We start from the raw sequence: 20,247 nt of genomic DNA, 5'->3' as shown, positions 1-20,247 counted from the left end.
TTTAATTGACAAAAGCTTGGTCTTCAAGAATAAAATCCAGTTAGTATTAGTTGTTTCATATAAGCTTTTGAGAACATCCCATGTTTCTTTGGATGTTTCACAATCCCTAATATGAGGTATGATGTTGTCCTTAAATAACTTTCGTAGCAACACCTTTGCTTTTGTTTCCCTTTTTCTCCAATTTGGAATAGCTGCAACAGTTGTGGGTTTGGGCTCCGCCCCACTCACTATGGGCCACAAATTATTTCCCTTTAAAACTGTTGATACCTTGAATTTCCAATTTGCATAATTTCATCAATCAAGCCTTGTGCACTCATTCAAATACGTTTCAGCCAAACATTTTGACATAATGACAAAAGAATTGTCACCAATCAACAAAATGCACCCAAATCCACCAGATCTACATCCAAATTCGCCAGATCTACATCCAAATTCACTAGATCCAAAACCAAATGTGCATGATATAAACAAAAGCAAGAGTTAATCTTGCTTCAAATAAAAAAACAAGCCAAAAAATACTCCTTATATCTCCTTTTCACCCAACGTAATTTGCACTCCCAAAAAAGATTTCAAATGATTCTTCCACCAAAACATAAAAAAACACCCAACACCTTTTTAACTCTCTTCACCAAAAATAACTATAAAATAATTTTCACCAATAAATAAAAACAAAACTTTCACCATAAATTTTTTTCACCAAATTTTTAACTCCCTATGCCTCCATACCTCATCCACAATTTTCTCTCAAACCAAAAAATAAAGAAAATTTAAATAAGTAAATACGTGATAAGATTTTACATCTTTGACAGGGCTCCTTAGTGCGCCAATTTACTCCTCCATGAGAAATTAACCTCAAACTTATGGCTTGGCTTGATTTAAAAAATCAAATCATACCTTTCAAATTATGATGGTTGCGGTGGTTATATACTTCCACAGGCTTCTCACATGCGAAGACTGTAGTTATATACAGACACAACGAATGCAGACAACATCGTTCAACAATATTCCTCAACCAAATAACATAAAAATTTTGGGAGCAGCACCATAACAACAGGATCTCATAACCCTCTATTTCACAACCCTCACAACAGGATCTCACAACCCTCTATTTCACAACCCTCACAGATCTAGATTCTTTTACTCTCATATCTAAAGCCTCACTAGATCACATTCTCTGGCTCTGATACCATATTGGAAAAAACAGAGAGATGCACAAGAATGAAATCAAATCTCATTAATCAAACTGCTTGGACAACCAATACATTATATAGGCACACATAGGTAGCTTCTGGGACAACCTAGATCTAAATAATTCAGATCACCAATTCACAACACAAACTACGAATACACAACTCATGAGAGATAGACTCAAACAATAATTACGAGAATGCAACTCATAAATTCTATCTAGAAATATCATTTCTACATTATTCCAACACACATAATACCACTAACGAAGAAATGGTGCTCAAGCACTAGCTAGGAATGAAAAATAGAGCACCAAAGAGGTCCAACACAACCCTTAGCATGAATAAGTCAACATTCAAGGACAACTAAACAAGATTTAAAATATGTCCATATAATAGCAACCAATATACTGTCCCCCCACCAATAACTAACCCCATAACATGCACAATCATCCCAAGTACACAAATCCAACCAAACAACAAGCCGACTCAAGAGTGTCATAAATAGCGGATAAAATCAAGCTAACAAATTGAAGATGGGAGATGGAGCAACAATAAAAATTAAGGTAACATAAGGGTTTCATAATTTATGGAAATGAGCCAAGCTCCAAATGCTACATGCAATAGAGTATATATGCTTTCAGAAGATTGAAAATGTTGATAACAACCTAGCCCCAAAAATCAACTTCAACCCACGTTCTAAACTCCCATCCCTCACCTTGGTTATAGAGCCCCTGGTCTTCAAAACAAAAATAGATGTATTTCCATTGGTAAAGAGTTTCATTTCGTAACTTTGGTTTGTCAAGCTCTCACTGAGGCCTTGCGGGCCACCAGAGTGACTATACCAATTGAAACATGCGCCTCGTTCTAGCCCGATACCCTCCCAGAGCATATTTCAAGACCTTCTAACAATGGAAGCATACCAAATTTAAACTAAGGCAAATACAACCAATGTTTTCGGTCCCTTTGTTCCTTACAAAATGACATGCATCTAATATCATAGATTGAAGTAATTTCATGTGTCTGCATGCACAGGGGTGGCGTTGCCACCACCAACCTTTAATCTTTCTCATTCTTCAAGGTGGCAGGCTCAACTACCCATGCTGCTAATTTCGTTTTACCACACTCTGTTCGGGAATTTTTAAATAATTTTGAGTTGTTAACATGTTTGACATTATTTTTTTAAGATAGAAAAAAACCACTCCTATATAGTATGTTTCACATTGTTATTTAAAAATAACACACACACACACACACATATATTCACATAGATGTGTGAAATTTTATATTATTTATATTATTATTTATGAGTTTGTTTCAATGTTTTCTATAGGAATTCAACCCAGTAATTTTTAATCAATTTATATTTTTGTTATGTTAAAAATATATTTTTGAATGCATAAATGCATTCAACCCTATATATATATATATATATATATATATATATATATATATATATATATATATATATATATATATATATATATATTATATATATATTATTTATTATAATAAAAAAAATATAAATGATTTAGAGTATCATACAATTTGTAAATAAATCACTTAAAAGAATTAGTTGGTAACCATGCTTATCATATATACTATTAAAATATTTTGAATAGGTAACATGTTTCACATTATTTTTCAAAATTGAAAAAATCTACTTCTATGTAATATGTTTCACATTGCTATTTAAAAATAGAAAAACTATATACTAGTTTTTTTGGGGTATGATACCATTTCAATTTATGCGCAATTACATTATTATTTATTTATAAAATTTAATTATTTCAAATTATTTGTTTGTAAGTGTGTGTATTTATATGAAATTTTCAATTATAATTTCATATTATTGTTTAGGCATTTTCTAACTATTTTTGAAGTTCTCTTAATCTAGCCAAATATTTTTTAATCAAATTATGTTTTTATGTTGCTTAAAATATATTTTTGAACACACAAAAGGCCACCACACATACATATTCTACATGGTTTTTTTAAATAAAAGAATATATAATGATTTAAAGTATCATAAAATCTGAAAATTAATTAGTTGGTAATGGTGTTGATCATATATGTTATTAAATTATTTTGATTTGTTGACATGTTTGGTATTATCTTTTAAGACAGAAAAAAATCTACTTCTATGTAATACTTTTCACATTATTACTTAAAAATGGAAAAAAATACATTACTTTTGGGTATAATACAATTTCAAAGTTTTCATGTATAACTATATTATTTTTTATTTATACAATTTAATTATTTAATAGATGTTAAAAGGTTACTAAATCAGTGAGTGTTTTTTCCTTTTCATGTTGGTGTAGGAGGGTTAGGGGGCAAGGGAGTGGAGTGGTTTTGGGAGCTACGGGGCATGGTGGTGGAAACGGAAGGAAGAAAATAGATATATCTATATTGATTTATCAATGAGATATAATAAAAATATTGCCTTGTGTAATACTCCCTAGTAGCCCAATTACGGCGATGCCACCGCTTCTGACTCAGATATCATAATCGTAATATAAAACATATAGAATGACAAAATAGTAAAATAACACGTTGGATAATCCATAAAACATGTATGTATATAAATTTTGAAGCACTTATATATGAACTCAGTTGGCTGTCTACAAGACTCAGACATACCATCTAGCCATAAACCATGTTGCTCCAACTCTCTTAGCTTTCAATCACCCTCAAGTTAGGGATGTTACTCCATGATGGAAACAGATAGGGCCAAGGTACCAAACCCTTGCAACCCTAAACCAATAGGCTCACATCCCCCACTAGCCCCACACTCAATTAATGCACCACCTTCTTTTCACTCACAGTCCATTGGGTGGCACCACTACCTCCAAGATAACCAAATTGGTCGGCCATGGATGTACCTAACCCCATGGCTTCCAAGAGTTCCTACCACCCTTAGGGTTCTCTGGGTACCCTCTTGGCCCTCACGTAGTGGCACCTATCCCTACTAATCCATATCCAATTGAATAGGCGAATTGTCATTTCACTAGTACAAAATGGCTAATTAGTTAATAAAAAATGACTAAAATTTGCATACAAACAACCATTTTTCAGTTGGTGACGAGTAGTAGCTAATTTACAGTATCTTATAACACGCCAAAATTTTAATCATTTTTAGCTTAGTCATTAATTGGTTGTCTCAATTTCATCGCTTTGTAGTATGTTTAGTCATATATTTGGCCATATTTTTGGTCATTGATTTAGTCATTAATTGCCGCAATTAATGACCAAATATATAACAAGATATATCACTATATGGTCCCCCGAGAAAACCAATTAATGACCAAAGAAATATGGCTAAATTTTGGTCATGTTATAAGATATTGTAAATTAACTACTAATAGTCGAATATATGCAAAATTTAGTTGTCATTTGTAATAACAAATTAATCATTTGCAATATTTTTTTTTTTTATATAGTTTCATGTTCATTATATAAACAACTAATTTAGTAGTTTATATGCATTTCATTTACTTTCATTAATAATCATTGTAAACAACTAATTTAGTCGTATATTTATTTTATTTGTGTTCATCATTAATCACTATAAGTGATGAACCAACACTTGCATCCTATGCAATCTTGTATTACAATATTTGCAAATTACATTCTCAATTACATGACCAAACATGACCCAAGCATCCCGATACTTACTAAGAGTTTATAACACACACTCTTTGGTCAAATTTACATCAGAATAGAAACCAATACCCCAGCTATCAATACAAGGCCAAAACATCATCGTTGCTTTAATAAGCAATGAAAAACACATCATAACTTTTGTAATTTAAATTGTAACAAATGATTTACAAAATGGGTCCATGACAAGCTACCATATCTATAAAAACCATCTCTCACTCATGAAAGTGAATGAGTCATCATCTACTTGTGGCAGATTTGCTTGTCGAACAACTCTTCCAACTGGTTCCTGCATAGATTGTTTGTCCTTGAGATGTTGCTCTAGAGCCTCCAACATGTGGCTTCTTGATCATTCTACATGTAATTTTAGCTTATGTGTTGAGCATGGGTATGCGTCCCTTAGTAAAGAAATGATGATGAAAATGTATTGTAAGAAATAATGAACTTGACCAGTTATTCTTGATCCGAACTTGTAACAAGGTAAATCACTTTAGTCATCAACTATCGTTTCTGACATTGCACTTTAGGGGGACAATCTCTTATAGGCCATTTTATCGAATTTGGTCAATAGGACTGCAAATCAAATCAATCACCATATGTGACCATGTTGTCATCATCCCTACACAAATCCCTAAGCATGACCTTTCCAAATCCCTAAGTTTCTGGGTCTAACTACCAAAAATCAATTCTTTTAAGGCCTAATGCACCCTGCCCCTTTAGAGATCTGCGCTCAACAACATGTTTCTCCATTCCGCATCAATGTTGATCAGCAACAACTTGTCCCTTGCTGGGGGTACGCTAATTCTATAATTTCAAGAAAATTAAAAAGGATCTTGAAGCTTCCTCTTCTAGGGGCTTTCTGGAGTTATTTTAACCATTTACCTTGGATAAGAAGCTTGAATCCTATCTGATCCTACCTTAGAGACTTCAACTCTTATCCCTTGAGTTCATGTTCCCATCTTAAGTGGATATCGAGCCTAGATTGGTAAATGAATAAGAATTCCTAAACTACCTGTTATATACATTTTTGGGCACTGCAACCCCAATCAAACATGTCCATAAACCAAGGGCTCCTAAGTCCCTAAAAGTGTTGTTCCATACCCTAAAAGAACAAGGTCAGCTAATTACATCATCTCCCAGAAGTTCTCCATGAAAAACTACTCAGAACTGGTTAGAACTAGACCATCTCACCTGCTCCATGGTCAAAGTGCGATGCATCCCACCTAATGCACACGGGAGGTGCGATGCATACTGAAAAGCCCTTATATGGGGTGCGATGGGTGAGAGTGGACAAATGGCAGAGTCAATTTGCGAGGTGGATGATCATGGAAACTTCCAGAAACTTCTACTGTGACACTTGCCTCTCTGAATTTGCCCAGGGATGAGTAAGAGATCATCAATCTCCAAGTGGAATCAAGAACTATCAGAGAGAGGACACTAATCAAATCTCAGAAGCTGACTCACCTCCCTGCAATCATCTATATATGGATCCCTCATCCCAGAGATCCAGGGGGCTGGAATTTTGTATCTTGTAAGGAAGTGCTGTTGGTTTGTTAGTGTAACATCATAGTGTTGGGTGATCTAAGCTTTTCATGAGGTGAGAAGGGCTTTCTTGTTGAGAGGATGATGCTGGGTCAGAACAATTGGTTGTAATCCTCTTTTCTATTCTTGATATTAATAAAGCTATTCAAGTTTTCCTCCACATTCTTGTATGATTGATGATATATGCATTTTTGTGGTCAATATATATCTGGTCCTATATTGTTTGTGATAGTAGATCTCTGTTCTTGGATAGTGTTATGCTACTTTGATTCCACAGGTGCTCTTTGAAGCTGGGTAGATGGGGAAGCGAGTTGCAAAGATCTATAAGAAGGGAGAGGAATCAAGCAAGGAGCCAAGCGTAAGATAGAGGTTGGTCTCCTTTGTTCCCCTCTTATCTACTTCTCATAAAGGAAAATGAAAGTAGTTTTAGTTTGTTTGTTTCTAAGATAGCTACCAATCTTAGTGGGACTAGCAGCTCTGCCTGGACACTAGTTTTCCTGATAAAAAAATGGCAACTCCACTGTGGAGCAAATAGCTTGTTTGCTTTTCTATACTTGTCTGTTTTATAAACTTACAGATGGAGCCTGAATTCAAGCCAGCTAGCCTTCGAACTGCATTTTCTATGCAAGTGCAAATTAGATCAATGCTGCTTGAGTCCATCTCCGGGTTTTGTTTATAAACTAAACAATTGATTTGTGAACATCCTAATTGCCCTTGTGGTGGCTCTAGTAACCTCCTTAGATCTACCCCTGTGATTTATTTATTGATTATCACTTGCTCGGCCTAAATCCATTATGACTCTATCATCAACTGAAGCAGAGGATGTTGCAGCAACAACATCAACATGTCAAACTGTGTGGGCGAGAACAATTTTGAACGAGTTATTGCATGAACTGAAAGAACTAACACAAACTTTTTGTGACAACAAATCTGCTATTGCAATATCATGAATTAATGTTTTCCATAAGAAGAGTAAACATATTGATACAAGATATAACTTCATTCGAGAATCAGTAAACAATAATGAAATATGTATGGAGTTTTGTAGATTTGAAGACTAGTTTGTAGATATATTTACAAAACCCTTGGGTAAAGAATTGTTTGAAACTCACAAGGAAAACATAGGAGTATGTATGATGTAACTACATTTTGATGAAATAACAATTTTTTTGTTTTTGTTTTTGGTGAAATAATTAAGGGGAAGAACGTAAGAGTAATTATTCCACCGTGCGTCATCTTCCACCGTCGTCGCCTCCCCGCACACCGCCATGACTGTTCAATTTCCAACAGTTACCACCGCCTGCGATCACACCACCTCGGCCTCTCAAACTTGAAAGGCCAACACCGTTTGGAAAAATAATTGTTTAACTGATGTAACCATCTCTACTTTTTTTATAAATAGAAATGATCATTGAGAGGCATATATCATCCAACTCGGCTTTCGTATTTGCATGAGTAGATAGCAACTATAGTTGCAGTTTGTATTTCATGTGTGTTTAGTTTCTTTCAGCGTTCCCATTTTCATCATCAAACTCGAGAAATTATGATAAGAAATAAATGTTTTGAACTCTAAGATAAATATAGTATGGAAAATAGGAAGGATGGAATTTTTTTGTTAGAATGTAAACACATTGGCTAATCCCCTAATATGTAATTTGCAAAATGTTTGGTGATTTTTTTATAATGATTTTATATAGCCTCCTATAAAATTTTGGTAGTTTTTGAGGTAAAATAGTTTTATCCTACAAAATTTGGTTAATTGTTTTAACAATATCTAAAAAATCTTTTTCCGTGAGCAAGAACAACTGAAAATAATTTTCCCTCGGCAAAAAGATGGAAAATTAGCCCATCTGCAAGATTTAGATCCTAAAATTTCCTCAAATATAAATCCTTAAAATTTTCTCAATTGTTATAAAAAATATAATAAAGTGATTTCAAACTTACTCGAAGTATCATATAACTCAACCATTTTTCAATAAAAAAAATCAGAAACATCACATATATTATTCTTACAACCAAAATTAATTTTAATTCAATTTTTATTATCATTCTTTTACATTTATTATACATACTCCAAAATAATTACACATCTAATATTTAAATCCTTTATAATATCTAAAAATGGAATAATTCAAAATTATTAATTTTATGAAGTAATGTAGAAAGAGGAAAAGAATATCAATTAATCGGTTCTATATATTCCTGTATAACCAAACAGAGTGTATAAAAAATTGGAGTTGTCTTTAGTGCGATTTTTTGGACTTTCTGGTGCCAGAATCTGGTGGAAAAATTTGAGGTGAAATCTTGATTTGTGTTATTTAAACTAGTTTTTTTACTGTATATATGGATTGAGCGCGTGGAAACCCTTGGGACACTTGGATTGCACAAGATTACCCATCAAGCTTGTGATTTCAATAAATTCCTGCAATGTATATATGGATTCAACACCCTCCAAAACCCCCAAGGCACTTCGATTGCACAGGATTACCCATCAAACTTGCGATTTTAATAAATTCCTGCAATTACACTAGAAAAATGCCACCATAAGAGCTTCCAAAAAGTCACACTAAAAACCACTCCTAAATTTTTTATCAAAATCAAATAAAAGTTTTACGTTTTACAAGAGTTACCATTTTCGTTTGAATTTTAAAACTATTTATTTATAATTAAAATTTAATTTAAAATATTAAATACATAAAGGCCGGAGTGTGTGTTGCATATCCACAAACCTTATGTATACAACCTTAGCAACGCTTACCCACGCTTACCCGCAACATAGAGCCTAGGAAAAGCAGATGATGACCTATGGAAGACATGACCACGAACACTTGCAAAATATTTGTTCCTCGAATTGAGTTTTAGTTAACATTTCATAATGTGCTCAAACATAACAAGAAGATAAACAAATCGAACGTCTTGTCCGTGGTAGAGAATTATATCGAAAGTAAGTGGAAAAAATATGAATGACGATGGGGAGAGGGTGTCCAGATCGAATGAATTTCATTATATGTATATAACAACCAAATTGCAAGGAAGTCTACAGGATAAGTCTGCATAGACGGATATGAAATTAAAGCTGTGAAATTTATTAATCCAAACAAACACCGCCGATTTGCAATATTGAGGTACCATACATTTATGTGGTATATTGGGGTACCATACTTGCATACTAGATAGTAATGACTACCTATTACTCCGTGACTTGAGAGTAATTAGAGAGGGGTTTTATTTTTTATATAAATACCAACTGAACTGAATTGAACAACTAAAGACCAAATCTATTCTGATTGATGCAAAGGAGAAGTGACATCGTCATGAGATGACATCAGGAGGAGGACTTGAATTTGTTTTGGAGACGGTGGACGAGCTTGGAATCGATCTGGAAAGCTCTGGCAAGAACGGAGGCATCAACAGGGGGAGAGGCACCGAACAATGCGTTGGCCACCAGCTGAGTTCCTAGATTCTGGCTGCTCAGTCCAGAGATGGCCACTGCGTTGACAGAGCCAATGTTGAGTTGGAAGTGCACAAGGCCTTTGGGGAACACGAACACGTCTCCCTTCTCAAGCTTTGTGGCGATCAATGTGTTGTTAGTGGTGATGAAACCAACTGAGAGAGTACCCTCGATGACCACCAAAATTTCGGTGGCCCGCGGATATATGTGAGGGGGAACGAGGCCGAGAGGAGTAGCGAAATCAATCCGAACCATGGAGATTCCTAAGGTGTTTAGCCCTGGTAGTTCCATGACAGAGGCTGGCGTTACGTTAAATCCCAACATGTTACTTGTATCTCCCGCTTTATCTAGGCCCCTCAACAGGAAGTCCTTTGCTGTAACCATGGCCGCATCCTTGTACGGGAATCCGTTCACAATAACTGCATCATAAATCAAATTAAAACAACATTTAGGTGATGTACTTATTCATCGATGATCACACTATTGATAGCAAACGCATCAGAAATAGAATACACATCATCAAATGCAAATTTATACCTTTGCTCTTTAAATCAGCGACGCAAATGTCTTGTAAAGGATCTGGATCACCTGCGCGCACAATAACAATACTATTCGCATATGACAAGATCAGCAGTACTGCAAGGGCTAACGCCGGAAAGGATTCCATGCCTGCAACTCAACTCAACTCACTATTCTTTTCTTTTCTTCCTTACGATTCGATGCTTAAATGATAGATGATGCTGCACTGAGTAGTTCGATGAAAAATGAATTTTGAACGTTCTTCCTTTTCCTTTTATAACGTAGCGGCCATATGCCATTTCCGATTTTAATACAAGTCTCCCCACCCAAGCCAAGCCAACAGTGAATGACCCAGTCATGAATGCCACCTGTATTGACATTAAGAAGTCCAACTTTTAATTTCAGTCTCCGTCGAAGCAAGAGTACTGAGTGACGCACTCTTCACAACGCGGTCACCCGCCTGTATATATTGACATTAAACTTGGTAGCAATTGTGTGAAACGGAGATAACGCGGATCATTACCCACCAACCTGTTAGCTCCATTAATTTTGCACAAATTGCTGCCTACAATTATGGAGTTGCAGCCTTTCCTTAACTTATGGAAACCAACTCGAGTAGTTTCCTTAAGTTAAGAAAAGGCAACTGCAATTACTAATTTTGTAATTAGGAGCTACTAAAGTAGTCCATCACTTTGAACATCTAACACATAGCTATGAGAACCTTGATGGAAGCTTCGCTATATGTTCATCTGTTTGGTCCCCAAGCTCCTATCTCAAACCCCTTCAGTTTTACACCATCTAGCTGAGATAGCAGAGCTTGGAAGTGCCTTCAGAATTATTGTGTTCTTTTTCTTTTGCTTGGATTGAAGCTGGAGTGCTGAAGAAGAAGCATTCAAGTGGACTGTGGCCTTCATCAAAACATCACCAATGGCTGGAGGTAACTCGTATCCCTGGGTATTAAGATTTAATGATTCTTTGAGTTTATTCCGCATGCAGAATCATTGCTAAAATTGTAGAATATGTCTAACATTTGGTATCAGAGCCCTTTTACCTCTGCCTTGTTGTGTGTTGGCCAAGAATCTATGTCATGAATGTGTTATTGTTTACATTTCCATTTGTTTGACTAGCATGCTTTCCACTCCATCTTATCCAAGTCTTTGCGGGATTTAAGTTAATGGGTTTTGTAAAGAATGTAATCGAGCTTCTCAAAATTTTTTTTTTTTTTTTTTTTTTTAAGCTCAAAGTTTGGCATTGAAGTATACAGCGTAAGCTTAATGTTGGAGTTTAGGGTCGCATGAAATTTAGGGGCTCTTGTGAAATTTAAAGACCCATTTATCTTCAAAGTTAAGTCAAAATTGCGCTGTAGTCGTATCCCTAGCCGAGGTCTGGAGTTTTCTTCATATCGGTAAGATCAGATATTGGATCTTTCTCTTGATGGGTCTTTTAATTCTGTGCATTTAGAAAATTTAGAAAATAACTTATGCTTCTTGTGAGATCGATCAACTCTGCGAGAGTTGAAACCTGAACGTATTTGCTCTCATTGCGATTATTTTTAAGGAAGTGAGGGCATGGGATGGGGTTTGAACATGCAACCTGTGCTATGAATCTAAGCTAACTGCGAACACCGGGGTGAAGTTTTATTATACGAGAAAACAACGTGTGGACACTATCTGTTTTGATGTATTACTTGATGTGTGTTATTTTTACATCCAAGATTTAATAGATGGCCATGCTGGGTTACGTGCTAAGATGATTTAATTGATTTAAAGGATATATTTCACAATTTTTTTTTTTTTTAAATGACTGCTTGAGATGTATTCCCTTTCGCAATAAAGCTGCATTCATATGCGCGAATGTTTTGACTATCGGAACCACACTTGCATTGTTTTTGAGAAGCTTGGGCCAAGCTTATATGATTTTCTACGGAAAAACGATTACCGTCCATTTCCAATTGATCTTGTCCAGGAGGTTGGAAGACAACTCTTGGAATCTGTAGCATGTGTGTAATTTTATTTTTATAAATGCTTTTGTCCGTGTCCCTTCACTAGAATACTCAATTGGTTGGTTTCTTATAGTGCTGCTCCAATTGGTGAATGTTGTGAGCCTTATTTGTTATTTGTTAAGATAATTCTTTCATGATAGATTTACTTTTAAAATTTCTCTTCACATCAAGTTCGGTTTTTATTTTTACGTATGGTTGTAGCCATATTTGAACCTTCACTTCACTTTTTAAAGTTTTGGAGGCTTTCGTTTTTATTACTTTGTCATCATCAAGAATCAATGGGATTTGAATAGGCCTCTTAATTTTATACTAAGTATTTTGTTTAGTGAAGTTGAAATCCTATGTTCTAATACCTCTTTAGTCATCGCTTGTGGAAATTGTGAACATATTCTAACGTTAATGGCCTCCAAAATATAATATTGGATGGTGCCTTGTTTTATGAGATGGCATTGCCATGGCTCTTGAAAAGGGTACTAGCAGTATCTATTTAGGATTTTGTTTTCCTAATTTCGCCAGTGATATGTGGCAGATATGCATGAGTTGAATCTCGTTCACACGGATTTAAAGACTGAAAATATACTTTTTGTTTCTTCAGAATATGTAAAGTTTCCAGATTGCAAGGTAGTTGCTAGTATGATGTGGTAATGATTATGATTAAAATTGACTCGGTTGGCACATCGCCTATCTTGATCAGCGAGCATTAGATACTAATTTGTATGGTATTGGAGTGCTCTAGTATATGGCTGAACTGTAGTTAATTAATTAACACATTATTTGGTCTGGATTGTGGGATGATATGTGATATGTGTCCATATACAATGTCTTATGGTCAACGTTTCGAACCTTCCCATCTGAGGTTCATCATCCCGATAATGAATGCTTGTCCTGATGATGTACAGGTGGAAGGGTTTGTAACGTTAACTATAAACATGGCAAATATTGTAGATCATCCCAAAACCCGACATAATGATTGTCACTGTGAGACTGACTAATAATATGTCTGTCAAATCATTTATCTGTTTTCATGCCCTATAATAGTGTCCACAATCATTTTAATTTATATGCTTCAACCGACATATATGTAAAGAAGTCAGAGTTCTGATAGCATATGATTGTTGTTCAAAGGGTGTTTATTTTGCATGAAGTTCATATTAGCGTTGTTGAAATTTAATGTAAATTTAATTTTAATTTTATTTATCTTGTGAGCAAAATAACTTGTTTGCTGGTCAATTTTTGTTGTTTTATAAACTTAAGGACGGAGCCTGAAGTCAAGCCAGCTAGCCTCCGAACTGCGTTTGCTATGCAAGTGCAAAGTAGATCAACGCTGCTTCAGTCAATCTCCGGGTTAAGTTTATAAATTGAACAATCAATTTGTAGTCATTTTCGGTAATGATGACTGCTTTAAATTTTGATTTTTGCTGGAAAAATTATTACAGTTATATGGAGTTTATTAAAATGTCATTTTGACTTACTCCCTTCAGTAAACATTATTTTTCTCTCTGGTTAAGTTTTGTTTATGCAGCAAAATAATGTCTAGTGATCCATATAATTTTAATTAATTAGAGAATAGCCACAATATCTTTAATTAAATAAAATTATATATTTTGTTTGATAAGATCACATAAAGATTATTTAGACATTAAATTGTAATTAATTACACTGAATATAATAAATTTTATCCCACAGGAATCTTTATTATATTTATGTAATTAATTAGGATAAAATTTCATAACCTACCCACAGGAGTTATGAATTAATAAGTTTTATCATAAAGTTTTGTTGAATCTGTTTGAATTAAAAATTTAGCCCACAGGCAATTTTTATGTCATTTGATTCAATTCCTTTTAGCATGATTTACATTGAATATAATAAATTTTATCCCACAGGAATTTTTATTATATTTATGTAATTAATTAGGATAAAATTTCATAACCTACCCACAGGAGTTATGAATTAATAAGTTTTATCATAAAGTTTTATTGAATCTGTTTGAATTAAAAATTTAGTCCACAGGCAATTTTTATGTCATTTGATTCAATTCCTTTTAGCATGATTTACATTGAATATAATAAATTTTATCCCACAGGAATTTTTATTATATTTATGTAATTAATTAGGATAAAATTTCATAACCTACCCACAGGAGTTATGAATTAATAAGTTTTATCATAAAGTTTTATTGAATCTGTTTGAATTAAAAATTTAGCCCACAGGCAATTTTTATGTCATTTGATTCAATTCTTTTTAGCATGATTTACATTGGTAAAACATGAAAGTTATTAAGCCTCAATTTTAACATAAGCATGTGATTCTTTATTTTCATGCGGCAGTACAACCTGCAAATTTCTCTGAAATTCGTTGTGACATTCCCGAACTTAAGGAAATAATCTCATTTGTTTGTTATGAATCTAATATGGTTAATGTTAATATTAACACATGGTGGATTGATTCTGGATCAACAATTCACATTTCGAATTCCTTGCAAGGTTTGAAAAACCTAAGGAAGCCAGTGGGAAGTGAGCAAAGCATCTTATCAGGAAACAAGATGGGCTCGCATGTGGAAGCTATAAGAACATGTTATTTAACTTTAAGTAGTGGTTTTGTTTTGGAATTAGAAAAGACCTTTTATGTTCCAAGTTTTTCTAGAAACTTGATCTCAGTTTCAAGGCTTGTACCTTTTGGATATTCCTTAAACTTTTCGGAAAAATCTTTCAGTCTATTCTATAAATCTGATTATGTTGGGAATGGTATTTTGTCTAATGGTCTTTACTGCATTAATTTACAAAACAATGTCACATACGATTCAATGCATGTTCACACTGGCACTAAACGATGTGTTATTAATGAAGATTCCTCTAAATTATGGCACCGGAGACTAGGTCATATCTCCATAGATAGAATTAATGGAGATCTAGAGGAAGAGGTTTACATGAAACAACCTGAAGGATTCCCCTCTAGTGATGGTGAGCAATTGGTTTGTAAGCTCAAGAAGTCATTATATGGTTTAAAACAAGCATCCCGCCAATGGTATTTGAAATTCCATAATGTAATTTCTTCTTTTGGTTTTGTAGAAAACATTATGGATCAATGTATATACCTGAAGGTTAGTGGGAGTAAAATTTGTTTTCTTATGTATGACCTTTTGCTAGCAACCAGTAATAAGGGTTTGCTACATGAGGTGAAACAATTCCTCTCTAAAAATTTTTGATATGAAGGATATGGGTGAGGCATCTTATGTCATTGGCATTAAGATCCATAGAGACAGATTTCGAGGCATCTTGGGTCTGTCCCAGGAAACCTATATTAATAAAATTTTAGAGAGATTTCGGATGAAGGTTTGTTCACCAAGTGTAGCTCCCATTGTGAAGGGTGATAGGTTCAATTTTGAACCAATGCCCGAAGAACGACTTTGAAAGGCAACAAATGAAGAACATTCCATATGCTTCTGCTGTCGGAAGCCTAATGTATGCTCAAGTCTGCACAAGACCTGACATTGCATTTGTTGTAGGAATGTTGGGACGATATCAGAGTGATCCTGGTTTAGACCACTGGAGAGCTGCAAAGAAAGTTATGAGGTACCTTCAAGGAACCAAAGACTATATGCTTATGTATAGACGGACGGACAACTTGGAAGTAATTGGCTACTTAGATTCTGACTTTGCTGGATGTGTTGATTCACGTAAATCAACATTAGGTTACATTTGTATGTTGGCCGGTGGAGCTGTATCATGGAGGAGTGCCAAGAAGACCTTGATTGCCACTTCCACTATGGAAGCCAAGTTCGTCTCCTGTTTTGAGGCTACTTTACATGGTGTATGGCTTAGGAATTTCATTTCTGGGCTTAGAATTATGGATTCTATATCTAAGCCATTGAGAATATATTGTGATAATTTAGCTGCTGTTTTTATGGCTAAAAATGGGAGTCGAAATAAACACATCGACATTAAGTATTTAGCTATAAGGGAACGTGTTAAAGAAAAGAAAGTGGTCATTGAGCACGTCAGCACTGAGTTAATGATCGCTGATCCTTTGACTAAGGGCATGCCACCGTTTAAATTCAAGGATCATGTATTGAATATGGGACTTGGTTCCATTATGTAGTTTTTCATTGTATGGACAATGTTATTTTAATGAAATTCTTAATTATTGTGATGTTTTTTCTCATATTTATGTGCACCTTAAGTTGATTTGAGAAAATTCATTTAAGAAGGACCAAGAATAAACATAAGGTTTATTCATTAAGAAATTGTTGCCACATAAATTATAATAAGAATAAATACATAGTAATACATGGAAGATAATACTCGTCATTAGAGGACTTATCTCCATGATTCATGTATCTATTACTTAATACAGATTATCAATGGTTTTTAAGTTGAGACATTAAGTTTGGAAGTATGGACCAAGTGGGAGAATGTTAGCTCCATTAATTTTGCACAAATTGCTGCCTACAATTATGGAGTTGCAGTCTTTCCTTAACTTATGGAAACCGACTGCAGTAGTTTCCTTAAGTTAAGAAAAGGCAACTGCAATTACTAATTTTGTAATTAGGAGCTACTAAAGTGGTCCATCACTTTGAATCGAGTTCTCTGCCTTGATTTGTGGACATCTAACACATAGCTATGAGAAGCTTGATGGAAGCTTAGCTATATGTTCATCTGTTTGGTCCCCAAGCTCCTATCTCAAACCCCTTCAGTTTTACACCATCTAGCTGAGATAGCAGAGCTTGGAAGTGCCTTCATAATTATTGTGTTCTTTTTCTTTTGCTTGGATTGAAGCTGGAGTGCTGAAGAAGAAGCATTCAAGTGGACTGTGGCCTTCATCAAAACATCACCAATGGCTGGAGGTAACTCGTATCCCTGGGTATTAAGATTTAATGATTCTTTGAGTTTATTCCGCATGCAGAATCATTGCTGAAATTGTAGAATATGTCTAACACAACACCCCTCTACCGCATCTGACCGTGCCAGGATTTTTTGTGTTTTTTGGTTTTCACCACCTTTACGGCATCCTCATTTTCCCTTGGGGAGAAAAGATCAAGTTATCGAAGACGCATGTAGCTGGGCATTTATTGCCTTATGGTATGCCCGTTATCCATAACATATGGTCATCCAGACTAATACACTGACAATTTGGCATTTCTCCAGCATTCTCTTCCTCAGGTCCTACAATGGATCCGGCAACTCCTTCATGTATTTATTCATTTCAAAATTAATAATTATTTGACTTTATATAGTCGTTAAGTTATTGGTTTACAATAAAACAAAATATTTTAAATATATCTCTCTCATTTTACCTCTATCAAAACTAATACTCATTAAAAAATATATATATATTATTTTAATTAAGAAATTTAATTTCATTTAATTTAATTTTTAACATTTAGATTTTTAAATAATAAAAATATGTAAACTCGACATACCCATATTAAACATCATACAATGTTGGTATTTGTAATCATTGAATACACAAAGTAAAGCAAATGAGGGTGATGGTGGAGACCTTCTTAGGTCTAATGTCGATGTCCCAAAAAATGTGTTTTCATTTGACAATGAGTAGAAAGTTTGTGTGGTGTTGGATGAGGTCTCGCTCCTATGGGCACTCATATTTTGTTTCTGGTTGGCCATGTGTTGGTCTGTTTTCATTGCAATTACAACTATCGACATACTGCATTTTTTGGTTGGGATTAGATCTTTTTTCGAAACTCTGGTGCTTTTTGGCTAGTTGATGGTGGTCATTTGTTTCATGGCTTGATGTCAGGGAGTTTGTTCCAGTGGTGTGGCGGAAAAATTGATGCCTAGGATACTTGCGCTTTGTGACAAATGGATTGTCGTTCATGGATGAGCATGATGCAGGCAACACAGAGGCGGTGTTGCCACTATCAGTGTGGTTACGTTCTATTTTCTAATTGTTCTTTTGTTCAAATGGTTTCAAGATTCATTAAAGCTAGGGGAAAGCTTTTTTGTATGTATACAATGAGTTTCAATGGATATAGGAAATGATCAAGATCACATATCTCGAACACCCTCTGTGTCCTCATGGATAACTTTTTAATTATGTTTTCTTGATTAATACAAAGGTTTTAAATTCACCAAAAACATTTTTATTATAGTTTGTATGAGAAAAAATATGTTTATTCAAAAGGCAAAAAAACAAAAAATCTTAAAAGATAATATTAGTTTGAGAATTATAATTTGGATTATGCTGTAGAATAAATGTTGAAAAAATATCATCTCTTCTAATTTTTAGTGTACATGATTGTTGTAATTATTAACTCTATGGTCAATCAATAATCTTGGTAAATTATTATTTGTTCCCTGGGAACAAATGTTTACGTAATTAACTAGATTTATGTTTATAAGCACATTTCAAGCACGAGAATGTAATAGTGGAAAATTTAAACCTAATAAAAAAAAATAACTCCCTACCATTCAAAGGAGTTAGGTATATAATTCAATGTGCTAACATAAAGAGGACTTATAGTAGTGGAAGCCATCAACTCATAACAATATTAGATTTTAATATAGTTTCGTAAACTAAATTCTAAATATAGTAGAATCTAGAATTATCTTGCTACTTTCTTTTCAAACATTGTATCATCCGAAACACCTTCAAATTTCTACATAATAAAATATTTTAAATGTAAAGGGACATCAAAATTGGTCAATATAGTTAATACCAAAAGCCAAGCCACATCATTCCAAATGGCACAATCTATTTTCTTTTAGAGGAAATAATTCATTAACAAGAATGATGGCATAGATAATAGAACAACACTAATCCAATCGACAAACGAACAATGTTAAAACATTTCCTCGCAATTAGAGCATTTAATTGTCAAACCAAAAACATGACATACATTTTTTATGTTGTTTGCACTCACACTTTAGGAGGATGTGAAAACTTGAGCATGTTAATTTTTATGAGCCAAGGATTTTAAAAATAATTATGATGCTTGAGAGCTCTCAGAAGTAGAAAATATGACTTAGGAGAACTATGACTATAGTAACTATGACACAAAAGAACTATGAATGCGGGAACTTTGACCCTTCGAAAATACTATGCATAATGACTATGACCTTGAGAAATTTCATCCTCGTGAACTATGAACTCAGGAACTAACCCGAACAGAGTTCCTTTGTTGTTCATGTTCCTTGGGTCATAGTTTCCTTGTCAATTAGGAACTCGGATTGTCATATGAATTATGGCCTTTGTTTGTCAATCATAGTCCTATGGAATAATTCCTTTGTCTAACAAGAACCTTCACTCACAAGAACTATGGACAAAGAGTGGAAGATTCAAACCTAATCAAATATTTTTAGCTCCCTACCATTTGAAGGGGTTAGGTATATTATTTAAAGCACTCACAAAAAGGGGACTTATAGCAGTGGAAGGCATCAACTCATAGCAATATTAGGTTTCAACATAGTTTGGTAAACTAAATTCTAATTATAGTAGAATCTAGAATTATCTTCGTACTTTGTTTTCCAAAATTTTATCATCCCAAACACCTTCAAATTTCTACATAATAAAATATTTAAAATATAAAGGAAAATAAAAATAACTCAATATAGTTGATACAAAAATCCAAGCCACAACATTCCAAATGGGGAAAGCTATTTTATTTGAGAGGAAATAATTCATTAATAAGAATGATGGCCCTCATAATAGAACAACACTAATCCAATCAACAAACAAACAATGTTAAAACATTTCCTCACAATTGGAGAATTTAATTTCAAACCAAAAACTATGACTTACATCTTTTATGTTGTTCACACTCACACTTTATGAGGATGTGAAAACTTGAACATGTTAATTTTTGTGAGTCGTGACCTTTTAAATAGAATAATGATGCTCCAAAACTCTAACAGATAGAAAAT

General features: G+C 34.1%; 1 protein-coding gene across 1 annotated transcript; it reads right to left on the bottom strand.

Annotated features, from left to right (window-relative positions):
* Nucleotides 1-9,466: 9,466 nt before the first annotated feature.
* On the bottom strand, nucleotides 9,467-10,559 carry LOC149257953 (putative germin-like protein 2-1). Its single transcript, XM_089370459.1, has 2 exons — nucleotides 10,381-10,559; nucleotides 9,467-10,262 (listed from the first exon to the last, which is right to left on the bottom strand). Exons 1-2 carry the CDS (start codon nucleotides 10,508-10,510, stop codon nucleotides 9,718-9,720), a joined length of 675 nt encoding a protein of 224 aa, XP_089226585.1. The 5' UTR covers nucleotides 10,511-10,559; the 3' UTR covers nucleotides 9,467-9,717.
* Between the last annotated feature and the right edge of the window lie 9,688 nt (nucleotides 10,560-20,247).

Source organism: Pinus tabuliformis, chromosome 6 (assembly GCF_031772625.1).
Source record: "Pinus tabuliformis cultivar Carrire ecotype Pingquan chromosome 6, CPIR1, whole genome shotgun sequence".
NCBI classification, from domain to species: Eukaryota; Viridiplantae; Streptophyta; class Pinopsida; order Pinales; family Pinaceae; genus Pinus; species Pinus tabuliformis.
Note: the sequence above shows the minus strand (reverse complement) of the source record. Positions and strands in the feature narration are given on the sequence as shown.